Source organism: Zerene cesonia, chromosome 15 (genome assembly GCF_012273895.1).
Source record: "Zerene cesonia ecotype Mississippi chromosome 15, Zerene_cesonia_1.1, whole genome shotgun sequence".
NCBI lineage: Eukaryota > Metazoa > Arthropoda > Insecta > Lepidoptera > Pieridae > Zerene > Zerene cesonia.
This window is the reverse complement of record NC_052116.1, coordinates 7,642,826-7,666,221: the sequence shown is the minus strand read 5'-3', so window position 1 is coordinate 7,666,221 and position 23,396 is coordinate 7,642,826. Positions and strand designations below refer to the sequence as shown.

At 33.6% G+C, this 23,396-nt stretch overlaps 2 protein-coding genes across 3 annotated transcripts; both read right to left on the bottom strand.

Annotated features, from left to right (window-relative positions):
• Nucleotides 1–852: 852 nt before the first annotated feature.
• Nucleotides 853–9,008, bottom strand: LOC119832238 (cytochrome P450 9e2-like). 2 transcript variants are annotated; one of them, XM_038355896.1, is made up of 11 exons: nucleotides 8,937–9,008; nucleotides 8,118–8,320; nucleotides 7,553–7,716; nucleotides 6,652–6,789; nucleotides 5,155–5,354; nucleotides 4,325–4,460; nucleotides 3,504–3,602; nucleotides 1,970–2,191; nucleotides 1,646–1,746; nucleotides 1,102–1,270; nucleotides 853–1,019 (listed from the first exon to the last, which is right to left on the bottom strand). In XM_038355896.1, the coding sequence occupies exons 2-11, from the start codon at nucleotides 8,315–8,317 to the stop codon at nucleotides 853–855; spliced, it is 1,596 nt and encodes a 531-aa protein (XP_038211824.1). In that variant the 5' UTR covers nucleotides 8,318–8,320; nucleotides 8,937–9,008. The 2 variants fall into 2 exon arrangements, with proteins under 2 accessions (XP_038211824.1, XP_038211825.1); XM_038355897.1 differs by lacking the exon at nucleotides 8,937–9,008 and having other exon boundaries at nucleotides 8,114–8,233.
• A 5,340-nt stretch (nucleotides 9,009–14,348) lies between these two features.
• LOC119832236 (cytochrome P450 9e2-like) lies at nucleotides 14,349–23,049 on the bottom strand. The gene is made up of 11 exons (XM_038355893.1): nucleotides 22,953–23,049; nucleotides 22,340–22,542; nucleotides 21,141–21,304; nucleotides 20,423–20,560; nucleotides 18,625–18,827; nucleotides 17,756–17,891; nucleotides 17,062–17,157; nucleotides 16,426–16,647; nucleotides 15,735–15,835; nucleotides 15,122–15,290; nucleotides 14,349–14,835 (listed from the first exon to the last, which is right to left on the bottom strand). Exons 2-11 carry the CDS (start codon nucleotides 22,537–22,539, stop codon nucleotides 14,657–14,659), a joined length of 1,608 nt encoding a protein of 535 aa, XP_038211821.1. The 5' UTR covers nucleotides 22,540–22,542; nucleotides 22,953–23,049; the 3' UTR covers nucleotides 14,349–14,656.
• Nucleotides 23,050–23,396: the final 347 nt, after the last annotated feature.

Sequence of the window (23,396 nt, the reverse complement as noted above, 5' to 3'; positions counted from 1 at the left end):
CCGCCGCCTGCGCCGCTATATTCCTGTTGTAGCTAAGTACTTAAACATCAATTTACTTTCATGATAACACAAAAAATATAATATAAGTCTTGGGTAAAAGACTTAAGTAAGAAAAAATTGGGAGCAGTCCCCCAACGCGACTTTTTATACATATAGACTTATATAGTAAGGTTTATAGTATACTAGCTTTTGCCTGCGGCTTCGCACACGTTGATTCGGAGTAGTTTAATAGATGTTATTATACATAAAAATGTTCTTATCACTCAATCACTCTACCTATTAAAAAAAAACCCTATCAAAAACCATTGCGTAGTTTTAAATATTTAAGCAAACATAGTTACATTTGTCTCTAGACAAACAGAGATAGGACCGTTGTTTTTTGCTTTACTGGCTTATGTAGTATTTTCGGGATAACTGCATTCCATTATCCGTCTTCTGGTTCTTACTTATGAGTTATAATTAGTGTTACAAACACCACTTTTTTATTTGCATATAGATACTGATAATTAATACTTAAAAAATTACCATTCTATACCGTCAAATTTATTTTATTCTTTACTTATATTTGACAACGCGCAATTTATTTGTTTACGATTAACGAAAAATAATGCGTTAAATAACAACAAACCAATGCTTAGGATCGTAATTTATTACAGTTTATATACTGGCAAGACAGGTTAAAATCTAACGGTTTTTACAAATTTACAGCGACATAAAATACCTACATCGTAATATAATTCAATAATTATTATAGCATTTAAAAAGTTACAATCAATTTTATCCGAATCTAATACATATATCGTAAAATTAATTTTAACTTTACACACTATACAATAGAGTTAAATTTTCCAATCACTGCCGTAGTTCAAAATTCAGCCAATGTCCACCAGCAATACCAACGTTAAAGTTTCCGATTGCCAGTTTGGTTGGGATGCACGTCTTACTGCAAGGGGAAACATTGACGTGGAGAAGAATTTGATAAAGTATCATTTTCAGTTCCAGCAGTGCAAATCTTGAACCTGGAATATGCGAATATGTTCATTTAATCCATAAGCAAATGGGTCTATCGTTATACTCGTATGTTTACTTTGTGTCACTTACCTATACAATTCCTGGGTCCAACACCGAATGGCATATATGTCATTGGATTGATTTTATCCTTATTCTTCTCTGAGAAGCGTTCCGGGTCGAATTTCTCAGGATTGGGAAAGAATTCGGGATCTCGATGGATGCACCACATTGGTATTAAGACAATTTCCCCTTTCCGGAGCTAGAATTTTTTTTTATTTTGTAGGTAATGTACTCTTTGGATCCGAAGAAAATTTGTAATATATACTTGTGTTAGATGCAAATTCTGGCTTAATATTTTGTTGGATAAATAATTTTCACTTAGCTGTCACTTTTTCCCGTTAAAAGTTGTTCAGCTGTCGAATCCTATTCGGATTTTTGCCTTGATGTCCAAACGTTGATTATTCAACGTTCGCCTCAACTACCCTCAGTTTGTTAATAGTCTTTGTGACTGGCTGTGATTTGTTATCAACTGACATCAATTAGGCAGTTATGTAGGATTCCAGAACATTCTTTTTACGACCAAACGAAAAATCAACACACCCCCTTTTGTTTTGTAACACTAGAATATACTCACTATGAAATCTTTGGACGATTTGCTATTAGGCTTTCCCATGTTGTAATCTTTTGCGCAAACTCTATCCAGCTGGAAAGCGGGGGGCCACATTCTAAGCACCTCTGAAATGTGACATAATATTTTGAATGTGAACGAAGTGAATGTATGCAAAGCTTAATTTAATTTTTATATTGTAACCAAAATATGTTTGCAGTAATGCTTACGTAAGCTCATTCTCTTACTGTGGATGTCTATATAGCCTGTACCGCAGTTTATTACCCTAATTAAAACGATTTCATTGTATTGCAATTAGCTGATAAACTTTAAATGATATGAGTATAATACCTGAAATCACCATATCCAAGTACGGTAAAGACTGTATCGAATGGTAGTCTATTTTGCCGTTGTGCTTCGCCGCATCTTCTTTTATTTCTTTTACTAGCCTTTCTTGAATCTCTGGGTTCAATGCGAGTTCGTGAAGGGCGAAAGACATAGATGTAGAAATTGTTTCAAAACCAGCTATAAAGAAGAGGACTGCTTGGGCAATCAGGTCGTTGTCGGTCCATTCTGGAAATTGTATATTAATGAATATGAAATATAAATATACAATAGTTTGGGGATAGGAGACACATTTAAAAAAAATAATAACAAACAAAAAAGGAGGTACCAGTGATGCTAAACATGCAATGATCCCCAATATTCAATACTCATATGTTTAACTGTTTAATACTCATATTATGTTTCAATATAAATAAAACAATTTATTTATATTATTGTGGGAGTCGAGCACGCTTCGGCACGAATTGGGCCAGTTCGCATTGGGGAAGTATCACTCCGCAAAGAAAACCGGCGTGAATAATAATAGCTTGCTATTGTGTTTCGTACCGTAAGTGGGGGAGCCGGAGGCCCATATCCTTTTCCTAACCCTTCCCAGTCCTTTCTTTATTTCTCTCGTCAATATTTTCCTAATCCTTTCGCAATTAAAGTCGGCAATCCATTTGTAGAGGCGAAAATTTTGCAATTGACCTTACGCCTCTCCAAATGTTTATGGGCGGTGGTAGCGCTTACCATTAGGCGACCAACCAGCTCCATTGTCGACTATGACATAAAAAAATCCTTTTAGTAATTTATCTAATCTTTAAGGTATTTAATTTTTGCACTAGCGGTGCGCACCGGCTTCGCCCGTGGTACATATTATATAGCCTTCTTCAATAAATCGGCTATCTAACACGTAAAGAACTTTTCAAACCGGGTTAGTAGTTCCTGAGATGAACTTGTACGACTTAACAAAGTCTTCAGCTTTATAATACCGCACGCTCACCCCCGGTTTGGTGACGCCCGCTTCGCAAAGGGCCGTGTCACAGGAATCGTAATATTTAAATTTTATCGTAACTTCAAATGTCCAATTTTATTAATTCAAAGACCATTTATTGTCTAAATAAACTTTAGTGATGAAATAATTCATTTTGATAAGGATTAATAGCATAAGTAAAATAAATGTAGTCCAAATAGAAATTCAAGATTTTTTAAATTATTTTTGTGCCTCGTTCGGCATATATAGGTATGGTGTGTCGTGGACTTTTTTGTAGATATTTATAAGATCTACAATTAATTAGAATATTTTATGGTTCTATATCTTATAATATAGGCAGTGTACGCAAAAATAGTAAATTTTCTGGTTGATTTTTTACAGCTAGTGTCCGAAAAACCCAAATATCTTACGGAACCAACCCACCCTTATGTACCATGTATGTGGATAATGTAGCTTATGGTGAATAGCTTTTGAGCCCATTAATTACAAAAAAACAAACATACAACAAAGTTTTCTTCTTTATAATATTAGTATAGATTACAGTGTTAATTTCTTATGTATATATACCTCTTTGTATTTTTCTCTTTCCTACAGAGGACTCCTCAACCGTAGCAAAACCTGCGTTATTGACAGCGTCTTTAGGTTTTTCCTCGTGATTCAGTTGACCTTTAAGTAAAACAAAACGAAATAATAACAGAGCTGAATGTTTCAATCAAAAAGTCGGGTGCTCCAACCGCACTAAGCCAGCGTGGTGACTACCTTAAAACCTAATATAAATTACCTTTACTTGTTTTCTTATATATTTAGTAGCAGTATATTTACACTTAAGTACAGAATTTTATTGCATAATTCCTTCAACAGCACTCATCTAATTGTATGCATGCGCTTTATTATCTTAATAAATAGTTAAAACCATTATGCACTTCAAATAAATGATGACAATATACTCAAAGATAATAACATGAATTTATATTGACGCTGCGAAGTCAGTCTCCCCGTGACCACGCTCGCTGTAAAGTGTTCGAAACGTCGGATTAGTAATATAATGAATAAATCGCGTTTAAAATCCGTTAAAATCTTTAATTATATATCTACTATATAAAAATAAGTCGGGTTTTCCTTCCTGACGCTATAACTCCAGAACGCACCAACCGATTTCCACGGTTTTGCATTCGTTGGAAAGGTCTTGGGCGTCGCGAGGTTTATAGCAAAGAAAATTCCGGAAAAATTTCAACAGAAAAGCGGGAAAAACGAAGCCATCTGGTGGCGAAACGGAGTTCGCCGAGTTTGCTAGTATATATATATGTGAAGGAAATTTTAATTTGATTTGGGTGAATGTACCGCAAATTTCCCCGTACCCCTCGAGTCCTGTTATTTTACAATTTTACCTTTTTTAGCTTCCATTAAGAGATGTATCATGTCAGGTCGGATTATTTTGTTTGTCTCTCTGGTGCTCATGGTGTCCAATACTAACCGAGTGAAGAAACGTGTTGTTGACTTAGAAAACAGCGTCAATTTCAGTCTCTGAAATAGAATAATTTATTAATATAATGAGAATCTAAACGAAATGGAAAGACCGGCTTTTATTGCATTTCATTTAAATTTCAATGTAATTTTTAGTTTCTTTCTTTATATATCTAATCAAACTGTATCCACTATTCAGTTTAATCATTACAACCTTAATTAATTTTCTAAATTGGTCAATTTAAGCACAAAGCCAATGACTGAATTTCCAGCCAAGAATTGGTAGCAATTCTATAGAATATATTTATATTATTTTCTTTCATTTTTTTTTTCACCGTCGTCAATGGAGTAGGGTTGCCTGATGGTAAGTGCTTCTAGCGCTCATGAACATTTGGAGAGGCGTAAGGTGACCAGTTGCAGACCTTACGCTTCTACTACTATAATGTTTTTCTACAGATTCGTTTCAACTTCAAAGCCTAGCAAATATATTGTTGTGTTTGATGCTTAAAGCCTAGCAAATATATTGTTATGTTGAATGTGCCCAGAGGCCTATAATTCGTCAAGGTTAAAGGGACAAATTGTTTTCAGGACCGCCGATTTAGCGGATTGTTTTGAGGGCTGAAATCGCAATTTAAAGGTCTTCGACCTCGCTCTTGATATAGATTCCCACTTGAATCACATCATTCTTATTTCTCGCAGAATTTGTATTGCAACTTTTATGTCACCCAAAATAAATTAAAAGTCTCCATCTCACCTTAACAAGGCCGGGCAAAGCGTTATACGCAAAAAACATAAACATCTGCCGTAATTTGAATTGGGAAGCTTCCTTCCCCTTCTCGTAAAACTCGTTGTTGACTTCATGGGAATTCACTTTTAGGCCGAAAGCACACGTCGCGATCACGTCATTGGTGACACGCGTCGTAAGATCCTTGCAGTCCACTTCGATTGTGCCGCCTTAAAATAATTCAATTAAAAATCTCATTATTTAGCAGAAGTGCTCATTTTTTTGCATAATATTCTGCGCAGATGGCGTGTTAGGGTTCCAAGGACTTGCTAAAAAAACAAGAGATTTTTACTCCTATCTCAGATTTGCGTGTAATGTGAATCCACATTTTGAATTCAATGAAATGAAATGAAAAAAAAGTACTTATTTACAAAAATCTTAATCGCCTTCAAATTGTCAAAACTAGACTGATATGGAGTCCCAAGTAGCAATTTGCGGAATAGAGAGAAATGTGAGAGAGTGTGAGTGAGTTTTGGAGTCTTGGATTTACGGAATTAATTGAGATGCAAATGCAATAAAAATAAGTTAAATTTAACTTCTTTTTATTTCTCTCTTGTATCTGTAACTCTTAATTAAGAGTTTTACAATAACACCTACACGAAAAGAAACCTCAAGGCTTACAATACTTAGTAATTATATATTCCTTCTAATATTATAAATGCGAAAGTATCCCTATTTGTTTGTATCTTGACAGAGATAGTTTGTGACCCGAGAATGGACCATATTATGTTAGGCACAATATTTTTTATAAAATTAATTAAAAAAATTGTGCCTAGCATAATACGGAGGTCACTCTATCTATTTTGATCAGTCTATTTAACCAATAAGAAAACAATAGTTCACTGATACTAATTTTAAATATCTTTTCAACCGCAAATTCGCCTGTGTTTTTGTGTTTGTTACCTCATAACTTTTTTCTGGGTTTAGCGACTTATGATTTTTTTATGATTTATTTGATAGCTGGTGCTTTCTATATGGTACAATTAGCATTTGGTTTAGTTCTGACGAATTTAAGCCGGTTTCGTTCTTTGTTAAAAATGTTTATTAATGACTAGCTGCGCCCCGCGGTTTCACCCGCGTAAGTCCGTATTCCGTACGAATATCGGGACAAAAAATTTCCTATATGTTATTTCAGTTGACCAGCTGTCTACATACTAAATTTCACTGCAATCGGTTAAGTACTTTTTGCGTGAAAGAGCAACAAACACACACACATCCTTACAAACTTTCGCATTTATAATATTCGTAGGAAGTAGGATTCATTGAAGCAATGTTGTTTGTAGCATTTGTAGTATTTGATAAATATCAAGATCAGTAAAAATCCATCATGAGGCGGGATCCGAACCCTTTGCTTTCCTGTTACTTAGCTTTATTCTATGGCTTTACGTCTGAACAAATCTTGTGGATTCGCATTTACATTTTAATTTTAAATTTAAAAGAAAAATATTGAGTATTATCAGATCTTACTTTCTGACTCATCAATCCTCTTCTTCAAAGCCTGTATCATCTGGTTCCCAACTTCCTCAATGAAAGGAACCATCACTCGAATTTTGGAGCTGGTAAACGCTGGACTCATTGTAGACCGCATGTCCTTCCATTCTTGGCCTATAAAAAAGTTTTGATAACATATCGTATTCTTGGTTGTATTTAGATAATCGTAAATTTCTAAATGATTATCATAATTTGTTTTTTTTTTAAAACCACCAGTGCTAAATGCGTGTGACTAATTCTGCTATACCTATTTATTTCATTATGATAATTTTTATACCTATTATTTAATGTATACATTTATAAACTGTTTGATGTATTTTTTTCATTAACATTGATGCATTATGTGTTCGCAAATGATAAATAAATACATTTACTGTACTGTGAAATCTGAAATATTGCCTCATATTAATTACTAGCTGCGCCCCGCGGTTTCACCCGCGTAAGTCCGTATCCCATTGTCCAGCAGTCCAACTGTCTACGTACCAAATTTCATTGCAATCGGTTCAGTACTTTTTGCGTGAAAAAACAACAAACACACACACACACACACACACACACATCCTTCAAAATTTTCGAATTTATAATATTAGTAGCATAGAATTTGGTAAAGACACTGTATATGTATAGACTAGACACAAGACGCTCGTCCCGACTCCGCCCGGATATCATATTCGTGTTTCAAGTCAGCTCATACCCTGCCTGTATATCAAATTTCATAAAAATCTGTTCAGTAGTTTCAGCGTGATTGACGGACAAACATCCAAACAAACAACCTTTCACACTTATAATGTTAGTGTGATTAGTGTGACTGATATGATTGTACGTGTACAAGGCCGGCGCTTCAAGCGTAGGAAACAAAACATCCTGCTACACTCACCTCTCAAAGAGAAAAGGTTCCTCGCGAATATTGGTTCTACCTCCTCGTCCGTAAACCCGCGATGGTCGAGGAAATGTTCGAAGTCCTTTATAGTTATTTTCTTTATCAAGTCCAGGTCTCTCACCACTACAGCTGCGTTCATAAATTCAAATTTACCAACGAATCTGCAAATTAAATTAAAATACACATCGTTATCGCAACCTTATTCTTATAAAATATTCATACAAGAAACCGGGCATATGAACTGGTGGGTCGCCCTGTAGCGAGCGAACACCACCACCAATGCACCCATACAAGAGTGTTTGTGAAGACGGAAACAGTCGTGTGCACAATTTGTACAAAAAAACTACCCTCAAATTATAATATGAACATTATATGAATAATTCGTATAACAGAACATTTTATTGCGCCTTAATTGTAATGTTAATTTTGATATCTAATAACGTTATTTTAATGAAAGTAGTAGTTTTTTTTGTTATTAGTCCAAATAGTTGTCAACCCAAAAGAGTTTAATTTTAAAATTTATGTCTCTCTATCAACTATAATTATAAAATGCTTAACCTGCCTTTCATTGGGAAATTGTTTGTAATATGTCTCTAAATCATAAATGAAATTGTGTTTTCTCGTTATAATTGGCCACATATTCCCCAGTAAAGGCACAGGGTCGATTTGCTTAACTCCATTTGCCGTGAATCTTGAATAAATTTGCCGAAGATATATATAAACAATGGTCAAGATCACACCCGTCCATATTAGAAAAATCATGATCTGTTGGAAAAGAAAATGTACTTAAGTATTAACGAAATATTTGCAGTAGGTTTTTTCTTAATAAACCAGCGTTAGTGAAGCTTCACTTCATAATAGAATTACATAAAATATTCTCCATTACAGGCGACATATCTATCTTATATATTTTTTAAGATTATTTAAAAATCATTTAGTTCGCGGTTTATCAAGTGACAAACACTGCTGACCTGTCTGTGACCTGTGATTTGCGTAGAGTAAGTACTAGTAGGTAACTAATCAGATAAAATCTGACACAATATTTGGTAAAGAGATCTATGAGATCTATTATAGATTAAAGTGTACAAGCGATTACCAAAGCTTATTATGGTGATGTTTCTTAACCGATTTAGAAAATTTGTGAGTTTTGTTTAACGTTATATGAAAATTTTACAAATTCAGTCGAGCAAAGAACAGGATAAATAGGATACGATTAAAAACACAAAGGCAAATAAAAATCCTTAATCCACTAAGTATAAAACATGCTTCAGGGATATTAGCTACTTCTATACAAATAATAACGAATTAATCATTATATACAGTTTATCATAATGATAATATGTTATAAATAATTTTAACATTGGAATCATAAAAGACTTACTGGATTATAACACACAATGTTTGTTTGTACACAAATAGCAGACGAATTGAACGTGACACGTTTGCAATGAATTTCAACACTTATATATTACAAAGAAGACAGCGACAGCCAGTTTTATTTCGATAAATGACGTTTTATTTTTGTGATCGAAATACAGGCTGCTTGATTTCGTAATTTTTGTATAATTCGTTTTTCAACCGACGCCCCGAAAACGAAGGAGGGACTCGATTTTCTGTTGTTTTGTTCATCGATAACTCCATGTATTTCCAAATAATAGGAATAATAGGAAATTGTTGTTTCATTTGGCTCCAGTCTAGAATTTGGATATGAAACTTTTTTGTAAAGGAGAATTTTTCGTTACAGTGATATTTTATATCATAGATAATAATATAAACTTGAAGGGTTTACATTTTGAGATACTATTTAATTTGATTTGACGTAATATAATCGCTCCATAAATTTCTTGAGCCAATTATTATAAGCAGAATGAGAACCTTAACAAAACGAAGAAAATGATTTGCCGTATAAGCGGGCCACTCACACGCCTGCCCTAGGGGCAAGATGGGGGTAGGTTGTAGGGTAGACGAGGCAATTAAGGAATCGTCTCTACACACTCGCCTATCGTTCATTGTGAGAGTAGATGTCGTGGTAAACACACGCATTGAGAATAGCACACATGTATAATAAAACTATGTATCTAATAACCTCATAATTCCATGCTTGGAAAAGAGCAATTACCGAGATTCTTGCCGGCTCTTCTCTGTAGAAACTGCTTTCCGAGCCGGTGGGAAATGTAAAAACTATGTTAAGATGTTTCAAAATTGCTATAAGAAGTCTAATTGAATAAATAAATGTTTATTTGAGTTTAAGCTAATTAATAATCGAATCTCATCTACCGCCACCACCATTACAAAGGTAGGACTTAAGACCAAAGAAATACTAAACAGTGTATATGATTCTTTAAATTTATAGAATTCAGACTTGGAAAGATATTAAAATTATATGCAAATTTATTTATGAAAATATAAACTTGTTATCGCAATTCAGGTCTGGCTCAAGCGATATAATTTCGTTAGACATCAGCGTGATTTAAGTACATTCAGCATGTGATACTTATCACACATATTTATTTAAATTATCTACTTACTGGAAGACCATTTATCATTCAGTATTTTATTACCATGTGTTTTTCAATAATCGCACAAGGCTCCCTCTCCGCACTTGATTATTTATAACAACAGGAATATTATATAACTAGCTGGTGCCCGCGATATCGTTCGCATGGACTTTGAACGCGAACAAACTGGAGGATTTTAATAAAATAGGTTGGAGTTGTATATGTAATACTATTTTCCCGTATTTCTGTAGATATCGTTGATTACAACATTCAAATGTTCGATCTCGTTTATGATAAGTCAAACAGAAAATGCCCATCAGACTGGACAATGTTTATTAAGACCTCTAATCTCCTCTAAAATATATATATTATAGTATATCTGGGCTCTTACAGCTCCATATCAGGTTTTCCATCCAGGCCTTTAAATTTATACCCTCGGTAGCTCTCATGTGGAGGTACGGACGGTTGGGACCGCTCGCAACGGGGAAGTATCACATCCCCACAGAAGACCGACGTGAAATAGTAGTGTACTATTGTGATTTATTCGGTGAATGGAGGAGCCGGAAGCCTATGTCCTTTTCCTTACCATTTCCAGTCCTTCACTTTATTCCTCTCGTCAATCCTTTCTCAATAATATCTTAATCCTTTCCAATTTAAAGTAGGCAATCCATTTATAAAGGCGTAAGGTCTGCAGTCATGTAAGGAAGGTGAAGCTAAACTAGCTTCGAAGAAATTGAGCGTGCTTAATATATTGCAGTATTTCAGCTAGCCCATCGTATCGTCTTTAAAAAGCTCAAATACGGCCACATATTGATTACTACTCTCGCCCCTGGGCCGGAGCTCCCTGATACCAACTCCGTCCGCTTGATTTGTCAGAATTATTTGCGACCCAAAAATTACTGATCTGCTTGATCTCTGTGTTGATATTCTTGATGTGTCTTTTATCGCACGAAGCATGGAGAGTGCTCAGAGGAGCTGTTTAGGCTTATACGAGCCGCGTGATTCCAGCACCGAACCACCCGTCATAAGGCTAAGTTCCACCCACATCACCTAGACCGTTGTCGGACGAGTACAGTTCACTCCTCATTCCACTTCTTGCCTCGCATATCATAATTAAGGATGACCCTCACTTTAATAATTGGTTGAACTACCCTAATTTGGTTGAACTAAGTTAAGTAAGAATTCGTCGCCATCTACAAGGTTATTTAACATGTATATTTATATTTTTCAATGAAGGATTTAAGGATTATTTATTTTTATAATTATTAGATAAATTGATATTGTAGGTTCACACTAATTACTATACTAAAAAAAAATTTGAACCCTTAACAACCAAGCACAATTGAAAGCTAGTTTGACGGACGTAGAAGTATAAAATAATATTAAAAATTATGTGTTATTCATTATTGAATAAATTTTCGTATAATTTTTCTCAGCAAACGTAGAAAGATATTAATACTTATTCGTTATTTCGAAACGCAATTTAATTATCAGCTCGCTAACCTATACGTACGTACGTAGACATGTAAGTGTTTGTAAATTAATTAACTCAAAAACTACTTGAGTGATATCAAAACATATTTTACTAAAGAGTTTCGATATAATTCAAGCAGTTTTTTTTATTAGATTACTGGATGAAATAGCCTATTTTTCCCTGATCAACATTATCCTGACTGCCTCCCTGGTACAGTGATTTAGGTGAGGTCTTGAATTCAATTCATGGTGCGGATGCTTAAAAAACATGTCTGGGTTTGGTAGGACACAAGATGATCACCTAGGTACTTGTCCATAAAGGAAATCAATCAGAGAAACAGAAGTATATCATCTGCCCCATACCCCACTAGTGAACATGGCACTTCATTTTAACTTTATCTTTACTAATAATAAGAGTTGGATCTCTGTATTGTTTTTTTTTATATATGTGTAAAAGCGTAGAAATTGCGTCAACAACTTTTTTTGCCTCTTGTACAGTTTTTATAACAATCATGTTTTTTTTCCTTTTTTATACAGTTTTATATTACACTTAAAACCAAATTGTTGCTCAAAACAATATCTTGTTGCGTAATATAAAAGCTAACCCTAATAGAGAATGACCCCTAATAGGACTTAGAGGGATTGAATAAGTTAGGTTTACGTTAGGTCATAAAATATTGTATAAACCTTCTTAGCGCAAATTGACCTATAAAATGCATGGAGACGATTCACAAAGCCTGTCCAGGCAAGATCTGTCTTGCCTAAATTTCATTGTTCATCACTACTAATCTACATTTGATTAATTTTTTTATTATCTTACTAAAACTTGATATATGAATAGCCTTAATTCTATACACAGTAAAGTAAGAAACAAAATTAAAAACATCAAACCAATAGATTAAGCAATTGAATTGATTCCTTTCATTATTTCAAATATGCTCTCATGCATTGTAAGTGATCATAATGTGGTAGTCGAGCACGCTTCGGCACGAATTGGGCCAGCTCGCCCCGGGGAAGTACCACACCCCCACAGAAGACCGGCGTGAAATAGCATTTTGCTGTGTTTCGTTCGGTGAGTGGGGGAGCCGGAGGCCCATAACCTTTTCCTTCCCCTTCCCAGTCCTTTCCTTTATTCCTTTATTCCTCTCGCCAATCCTTTCTAAATCCATCCCCAATTTAAAGTCGGCAATCCATTTGTAGAGGTGTAAGGTCGATTGTAGACCTTACGCCTCTACAAGTGTTCATGGGCGGTGGTAGCGCTTACCATCAGGCGTCCCACCAGCTCCATTGTCGACTTAGGCATAAAAAAAAAAAAAATAACATTTTTGACAGTATTTTCTTTGATAGCTTCATTACTAAAGGAAGTCTGTCGAGTCGCACACCTAGTCGATCTCAAAGCGCGTATAGGAGAGTGCCCACAGTGCCCATATTATTTTTATTAATAGATACATTGACAAATCAAAGAGCTTCAAGACTACTAGTCAATCATAAGAGTTGTGTATTTCAAAGTCAACAATTTCCCTTATGTAACATTTACACGTGTATCTTGTTAGGGCACTTCTAAACGCTCTTGAACGTTAAATATTTTGCATCAATACATAATTTTTTATGCATATTTATATGAAACTTCGAAGTATATATAAAAATAAATCCAAATATGTTGCTAAGCTTAAAACTCGAGAATGGCTCCACCAATTGGGCCATTTTTTATAATTGTTTTAGTTCTGTTACAATCGAGAGAAATAACATATCACGGTCCACCGATGAAACTGGGGTGAACCGATAGTGAATTATAATAACACTGATTATCGGCCTGTTATTTCTTTTTGAAGGAACCAGGGTTCTGTTTATTCATATTGGAAATCAATTCATGTCAATCAACACCTTTAACATTTTTATAGAATTATATTTTATCGTGGTGTTCTCACAAGCATAATACGATAATTCTAAACGCAAATGAGGATGGATGACTGGATAACAACAAAATATGTTACCTACTGTTATATCTTGATTGAAATTGGATTCAATTGGGCAAGGGGAGCATTGTAAACGGAATAAATATACAAGCATAACTGTGGGCTACAGGAAGATCTAATGAAATATGTATTCGTATAAAGAAATTAAATAGATATTTGCTATGATTCGAAGAATACTTTTACTTGTATTACCTTAGTGTCATAATACAGCCGTTAACGGAAACGTTAAAACACCGTACAATGGGACAAGGGCCGAGGCGAGGCAACAGGCCTGACCAACATACGCCATTTTATTACCTTCTCGGGACTCTATTAAGGGGCTGCAGCAAGACGGTTTATTATCGTTTTCATTAATACATCTTAATATGTATAAATTACGTATCACGTTGTTTGTCTGTGATGGACTCAGTAAACTAATCAACCGATTTTAATCTAATCTGCACACCAAGTGCAGTGTGAACTTAAAAGATAGGATAGTTATATTATTTCAATTACGATAAATGACTACCAGGGTAGACCCAGGAACAGGATTATTGAGTTGTGACAGGGAAACTTTTGGTCTTTTATCGCAAGATCAGAGTCGTTGTACCGACTACTGTATGCTTTTTCTTTGTACAATGGTATTAATTAAGATATCATAAACAAACGAGATAAGACTATAAAGAAAAAAACGCTTCAACGCTTCGTCACGCTGATGTTTTAAACTTGTGTCAACACTCCAACTGCTATGAAATATGATTGTGATTAAGGGTCGAAGTAGTGATTATATGCTGATTTGTTTTGTTTAAATATTATATTCGTGAACATCGCTACTAGATAAAGGCATAAAAAATAAAACGATAAAGCTGCATTAGCAACGATTTATTGATAAGCATCGATAGTAACTAAAATCCGGTTATCATATAAATAGTAGTGAAATTCACTATTTCATTCATCAGCTATCTTAAAAGGAATAAAAATGTTTTGTTTTTCAAAATCATGTTGTTTTATTTTAATATGTAAACATAATAGTAATGCCTTTTTGTTTTTCTAAACCTGTAAATTGTATAACATTATTCTTAAGATATTACTTATACTATACGTAACGTTTAAACATTTTTTCTTAATATATATAAACTAGGTATAGATTCCATGACCAAAACTGTTTGTTATTATTATGACGACGACGAATGTCGTATACTAAAATTCAACCAATGACCTCCTTCCATCCACATGTTGATAGATTCTGAAGAAATTTTGGCGGGAATTGAAGTCCTCTCTGACGGAGATAATTCGAAGTGTAGAAGAATATGATATATCAGCATTTTCAATTCACATAGAGCAAATCTTGACCCTGTATTAAAATAAAAAATACTTACAACTTGTTAGATAATGCAATTATTAAATTTAACAAAAAACTTAACCTTCAAATTGTTAGAACTAGATCAACTAAAATGAGATCACAAGGATGGCAGGAAGCTTTCGAATAAAAAATCACAAATTTAATTTATAATAAAATAGGTTCAGCCACTAAAAAAACAAAATCTCTAAACACAAAAATCATACATTGTGATGATGGTGATTGAAAGTAGAACAAACACACTTTCGCATTTCTATTATTGTTAAGTAAGGATACGTACCTATACAGTTCCTGGGGCCAACTCCAAATGGCATATAGGTCATAGGCTTGATCAAGTCTTTATTGTGGTCCGAGAATCGGTCTGGGTCAAACTTCTCAGGCTCAGGGAAATATTGGGGATCGTGGTGTATTGCCCACACGGGGATAGCGATGACTTCCCCTTTGCGAATCTATGGAACGTTATAAACGTAAATATACACAAGAGGCAGAAGAAGAAGAGAAGGACCATCTGACGAGATTATTCGAAAGCATTTTCAAGAAACGCAATTGATACAGGGCCTGAATGAAACTAGTTTTTTGATAAAAAAGTGAAGCCTCAGTGGGGTATGGGGAAGATGATATTCATCTGTTTCACTGTTCGATTTTTATCTTATCTATATCTTTAGAGGCAAGTTGATGATCAGACTTTTGTGTCCTGCCAGACCGAGATATTGTTTTGGGCGTTCCACGGGGTATTTACTTATTTATAATTTACGATTTACAAATTCTTTGATTAGAACATTCTAAAAAATTCATCAACAACATACGTTTTCATATTCTACAAATCATTAATTAGCTTCTCAATAACAATTATTTGAACATGGCTTACAATTCAACGCTGCATGAGAACTTACAATATAATCCTTAGTGGCTTCCTTGTTTGGTTTTCCTAAATTATAGTCCTTAGTACAAATTCTGTCTAAGGACGCAACTGGAGGCCACAGTCTTACAACCTCTGAAAATAATCAGATTAAATAATAGATTAATCGATTTAAATTTTTTTATTATTGCCATTTGATTTCGTTAAACATTAATTAATGGAAATCAACTTTTTATTAAACAATAACAAAGACCATTTATATAATACTAGCTGCGCCTCCCGGTTTCACCTGCGTAAGTCTGTATCCCGTACGAATATCGGGATAAAAAGTGGCCTATGTTTTATTCCAGTTGTCCAGCTATCTACGTACCAAATTTCATTAAAATCTTTTTTGTAGTTTTTGCGTGAAAGACTAACAAACATACATACACATAACCATCCAACTTTCCTTGCAAGCTTTTACATTTATAATATTAGTAGAACTAGCGGTTCCCCCCGGCTACTCTCGTGGTACATATATAGCGTTTTCCACTTAGTGAACCTTAGCTTTCTTATAGTGAAATTATATTTTTAAGTTTCAGTGGTTTTGCGTAAAAACGTTAAAAACATACAAACAACCCACAAATTAACCAATTTTTCATTTTTATATCCACAATATTTTACTATAGTTTTTATTTCTAATCTTTAACCCTCTTTTTTATAATACTAAATTATGATAATTATACCTGAAACCACCATATCCATATATGACATCTTCTGAATCGCATTATAATCCAATTTCCCTTCAGCCATCGCATCAGTCTCCATAATTTCTTTTGCCAATTTTTCTTGAACTTCGGGATTAATAGCTAGTTCATACAGCGCGAATGACATAGAGACAGAGATTGTTTCAAAACCAGCTATGAAGAAGAGAACCGCTTGAGCGATGAGATCGTTGTCTGCCCAAGCTGGAAGTAATTCATTAGTTTTTTAATATCATTGATGTCGTCATCGGCAATATAAGCGCTGCCATCGCCCATGAACATTTATTTCACGCCGGTTTTCTGTGGTGGTGTGGTACTTCCCCGATGCGAGCTGGACCAAAAGTGCCGAAGCATGCTCGACTCCCACATTTAAAGATTTATCCATTAAAAACAAGTTCTTTATCGCAAAAGCTATATTTACATTGAATCACTTTAAGAAACGAGTTGAAATGGCATCATGACGTATTGTATAACATGGTTATTTAATGCTTTGTCCTTATACTGGGAAATGCGCTCATTGTATATCTTATTAATTTATGTTAAGAACCTATCCATACCATATTACAATACACGAAAACGTAAGTCTGTCTTTTGTAGTATTGGAATGCGTTCAAATACCTCTCTTATTGTTATTTTGGCCTAATGCAGATTCTTCCACTGTAGCAAAACCTGCTTTTATATTCTCCTTCGCATTGGTATCGTGAGTCAGTCTTCCTGAAAAACAAGAATCAAGTCATTCATTAATTGGGTCGAGTATCATACTCTATATAAAATGATTACAAATTAGCGTAATCAGTTAATATAATGATTTCTTATTTAGCTGGCAACTGAGCTGATGGTTTGCTTGATGGTAAGCGATCACCGCCGCCCATGAACATTCACAGAGTTAGTGCCACGTTGGATGTATTTGATTAGTCATAATAATCATGGTCACAATCGTTAAGTACCTCACAATCCGATTATTATAATTAATGATGATTATTATCATTGAAGTTATCATAGAAGACACATAATACTTGAAACCGATAGAAGAAAAATAAATGAAATGGAAAAAAAAACTGATAAAAAAGGTATCGTTTACATTGTTATGATAATAACAATTAATGTGAAACGCAAAACAAAACAGTTCCATGACTGTATTTCTGCATATAACTTTATCTGATAAAAATTATAAAAGCTCCTAACATTGTTATCATTCTATATGTATATATTTAAATTATAAAACTGTATTTTAAAGTAAATTTTTTTCATTGTGTGTAAGAAATCATGACATCGTGGAGAAAAAAGACATATGAAGAAAAATTAAGATTACCTTTTTTTGCTTCCATTAATAGATGTATCATATCTGGGCGTATAATATTATTGGCCTCTCTATTATACATTGTGTCCAACACGAGCCGAGTGAAGAATTTTGTAACTGCTTTTGTAAACAGCGTCAATTTTAACCACTGAAATATATTATGAATTTTAGTACCAATATAATAATTAGCGATCCGTTCCGGTTTCGCCCGTGGGACATATAGTACGCAGACATTATGTTTATATCCAACGGCGTAAGAATTGTTAAAATCGACCAATTTGTTCCTGAGATTAGTGCTTTTACACAAAAATAACTTTTAACATTATCGGTTTAGGGAAACAAATAAGCTAGATATAGATTAATAAAAATAAATAGACGGTTGTTCTTCTTAAAATAAAAGAAAAAAGAATTTAACACAAGAGTTTAATTTAAGTTGTTTTTTATGGTGTCGCTTTTTCATTTAAATGTTTATTGGCACAAGCACTTCAAATGACAATTGTTCAATGATTCGTAGAAGGTCAGACTCGTTTCAGACTTCGGTCAATTGGTCAAGTGTCTTATTTAAAAAATTTAATCAAACATGCAAGATCGCCCAACTACTGTAATAATCGTACGAGCTATAAAACCATCGCAGTATATTTCAATTTCAAGATTTGATTAAACATTTTTTTGTATCAATTATCGCCAAAAAGAAGAATCTCATCATAACGTTTCTAATGGGAAATATCATATTTACACTATTAATAAATCCTCTTCACACAACCCACAACAAAGACACATTATAAACATATAAATTATAAATCCACTTCACACAATACCAAGAATAGAAAATATACGAAAAACAATCACACTATTCCTGAAATACAGAACCAATACTGCACCTTAACAAGTATAGGGCAAGCGCTATACACAAGAAACATGAGCATTTGACGAAATTTAAAGGAGGAAGCAATTCGTCCCATCTCATAGAATTTATTATCAACATCGGTGTGGGAGTCAACTTTTAGTCCAAACGCGCAGGATGCAATAACATCGTTCGTATATCTGGTGGTAAGGTCTTTGTAGTCCACTTCTATCGCCTTGCCTGAGAAAAAATCATGTTGATAAGTGAAATTAATAAGAATATATCTTAGAGTTTCAAAGATAAATTGTAGGGTACTGATGTAACTTCACTACTCAAAACGACGTATAAAATTTTTTTGTTCGATTTTATCTTAAAATCTATGTCTGAATCGCTAGCTTCGTTCAGCCGGCATGTACCGCTACGCTAATGTGGACATTGTGTCTCTGAAAGCATAATCTGAAACTTAAGCATGCATGCGGATTAGAAAAGTAGAGAAGTGGCCAGTTAGTGGTGTATACATAGATATTTCAGAATTCATCTAATAGGAAAATAAAACTTCAGGGATTTTTTTATATCTGTTATGTTATTAAAACTATAAGTTTCTCTCTATTGGCGGGAAAACTTGTATAGCGGAGAGCAGATTATCCAAATGTCGATCAACTGAATGACTTGACCTAGTTGGTAAATAATGTCCTCCGGATCGATTTTAATCGTAACTTCCAAACAATTCGAATAATATACAAGAATCCATAAATTTTAAGGAATTAACATCGCAACGCTTAATATATATGGTCAAATTTAATTATCAGAATAGATCAAAATTAATTCCGCTTATAAAAAATACAATAATTTACATTACATTAATAAGTTTAGTGCTTTTATTACAAGCAAGTCCACACTAAATTTGCTACAGAAAATATAACATCTAGGATCTGTAGGTTAAGGTAAATCATATAATGAAAGAAAACATAAATCTCGTTTAGGGATAGAGATTAATATAAGCGATATAATTAAAAACTAAATTTACAAACAATAACAAACGTGATGAGGTTTTTATTCCAATGAATCTGCGCATGATCTCATGTAGTTTTCAAGTTCTAAATCTATATAAAATCAAACATAAGTAAAGGCAAGAAAAATCAAATTACAAAAATATTTAATTCGCTGTTCAACCACCATGCACCATCCTGCTCCAAGGGTCAAGTCTTGAAAGCAGTTATTATGTCGTTACCTGGCACAAAGCAACACTAATGAGAGTCTCGCTCAGTTTTATAACTTTATATTTTTACAAACTTTTGCAGCAAACATATTTTTGTACAACTTCTGTATTTTGTTACATTCTGTTTTATGTTGAATGCCGGAATGGCTGAAGTTGTCTTGTAATGTTTATATCATGAATGCAGAGTATTTTTAATATAATAACCTTCATTTTAATACTCATTAACTGTAAGGAATCAATTTACTTATGTATCAAAAAAGTATAATACAAATATTGAAGAAATTATACACTATATTAACGCAGTCTTCTTGCCATAATGTGGCAAAAGTATCTTTAACGTTTGGACGATATTTCATACAACATTCATATGCACAGCGTCTATACGCTATTGGTATGTTATGGTATCCATGTTAATAGAATTGATTTCCATAGCTAGTTAGTAGTAGCTAGTAGCATTTAAAAATTCAAGCTTTTTTATTGTAATACAAACTAAACAAAAAGTCACAGTACCCAAATATTTTGCAATTTTCTAATTAGGGGATGTCATGATGCTAAATGTGGATTTATTTGAGCATTGTGGGAACCTAGAATTGGTAAATGAAATGTCAAATCTCACTTTCCGCAGCTTCAATCCTCTTCTTCAAAACGCGTACCATCTGGTTTCCTACTTCCTCCATGAAGGGAACCATCACTCTTATCTTCGAACTGGTGAACGCTGGACTCAATGTTGACCGCATGTCTTTCCATTCCTCCCCTGATAAAACATATAAATAACATAAACAAATAATGACAATTGCTTTGGATGATATCATAACATAAGGCTAAAATAAAGCTATATAACCCCTACTAATATTATATTAGCGAAATAACTCTGTCCACCTGTCGGCCTGTATGTCTGTCAAACTCAAACCACTGTACCGATCTTGATGAAAGTTGATGCAAAGATAAATTATTGATGTTGTAAAAAGGACTTAGAATGCACAGAAAACAGAATGTCCAAGAATCAAAAACTACGGCGACATGTGACATATGCCTATGAACTACGAACCCTCATAAGAGGCCTGTGCCCCAGCAGTGGGAACATGTTTGGGCTGATGATGATGATTGATTTCGTTGTTATAATTTAAATAAATATATAGACACGCATCACACAATGCCATCTAATCTCAAACAAAGTACTCTACTTATTTTTAAAGTTGTTCAGAATAAATTCTACATTTATATAAACTAAACAAAGTTATTACATAACAATAAAAGAAAAAAAAAGACAAAGTGTCTTGTTAATTATTTTATTAATAAAAGAAAGTAAGTTAGTATGTAAGTTATTTATTTACCTTTCAATGTAAACAGATTTCTTGCAAATAAAGGTTCCACCTCCGCATCCGTGAAGCCACGATGGTCTAGGAAATGTTCAAAGTCCTTTATTGTTATCTTTTTTATTAATTCCAGGTCACGTATTTCAACGACCGGATTCAAAAATTCATATCTTCCTAAGAACCTGTAACATTGTAACAATTTTGTTATTAAAGTAAAAAAAAAGAACAATCATACAGAGTATAACGTCGATAATTTTTTTTTATAACTACACTTTTAAGAAGTTTATCAAAACTATAAACTTATTAAAATCACATTCAGTTTATCGTATTTGTCAGCTCCAACAATATCATAGTAAAAAACGTCAAATGATTCAATAAATAAACGGTTAATGTCATCAACGTTTATAAATTGAACGCAATTCACAAAACCAAGTAAATATTGTATAGAGGTGTTAGATAACCGATTAACATGCATTATCATATGTAACATAGCGTATATTATAAATAAATACATGCTATACATAATAATTGACCGCCTCCTTGGCAGAGTGACTAACGCGTGAGCGTAGAACCGACGGGTCCTGGGTTCGATTCTCGGTGAGGACTCACGATAAAAAAAAAGTCTCGTCTGGCTGGATATAGAAGATTGAACACCTACTTGTCCATAAAGAAAATCTATCAGTGAAACAGATGTATATCATCTGCCCCATACCTCAATATGGGGAAAAGGGACTTCACTTAATACATAATAATTAATCAACACGTCTCTTTGAGAAACATTATGTTCACAGTCCAATACACATATTTATTATTAAAATATGTTCTCCTAGTCATGCATAAAACCAACCAATTTATGAAGCTTAACAATAACATAATATCAACTAATATTGCTAAAAAAGTTTAAAGTGCGTAGAAAAAATATTTCCAGATCAAAAAATTTCTATTGGAGGTTTTAAAAAATTTTGTAACAGTAAATAACGGCGGTGGCATTTGAACATCTCCCGTGCCCCACGTGCCTTGAAGAGCACGGTAAGCTGGTTCTACGCATAGTAACAAAGGTCCTGCGGGTCTGCCATCCCACCAGATCATATAAGACACCCACTTCAGAACTACGCAATTATACAGTAACTAAGTCTACATTTAAAAACACCCTTTTTTCGGGCTGGTAACTTTTCAAATTAATGTTAAATTGGTTTCTTGTAAAATTTCTTACTCACCTTTCTTCTGGGAAGCGTTTATGCAAATCCTCTATCAGGTAAATGAAGTGACACTCTCTCCGCAAAATGGGCAACATGTTCCCAAGCAAAGGTACGGGGTCTCGCTGCTTCACTCCATACTTTGTGAACCTTGAATATATTTGACGTAGGTACAAGTACAGCACACCAAGTAACACCCCCGTCCATATTAGAAGGAGCATTATCTGTGGAAAAAAATATAATATATGTTTAAACAAACAGTAATAGTTTAAAATTATCATTAATAGATGAGACTTAACTCAGACTTCAAATAACATAGAGGTGTCCAGAAATTCTCATTTATGTACTATCGTAAAACATGATATAATATTGAAGTCAACACAATAAACGTATCTGGACATTCATTTTTAAAATATTATATTTTAGGATCTTGCATAATTCAATTTACAATATTATTTACCCATTTTATTCATGAACTCGAAAGAAACCTACATTACAACATAAGATAATAAAAAAAAAATGTAAGTTTTCAATTCCTACGCATATATTTAGTTCCTAATTAACTAATCACATTATCATCGTTTAGTATTTAGTTAATATCACATAAAATCAACAAACAAACAATAACACTCACGTATTTTTATTTAGAAGTAACAGGCACGCGCAAGCTCCAATAACAAACTACACTATGGAGTATGGACATGCAGTTATATGAGTATAGTATGTATCATTTATCTACATTATGTTATGTACATATTTAAGTACCTAAATATACATATTATGTCTGTAGAGATGTTTATCTATTCTACGTAATGGTAACTCTAACGACACACACAATTCTATATAAAAATAAACTGTGAAAGTTTGTACGTTATATTTTAATTGAATATGGTTTGATTTGATCAATGTTGACATGACCAAATATTTGTACGGAAATATAATAAAATTAAAATAATAAAATTCAAGTTTAAAAGCATAATATAATAAACGCTTCAATTTAATACAGAATCAACTAAATTTTCTGCATTCTTCTCTTGTCTCCTGACCCCCAGGGATGTCGATGAATTTTGTAGAAAAA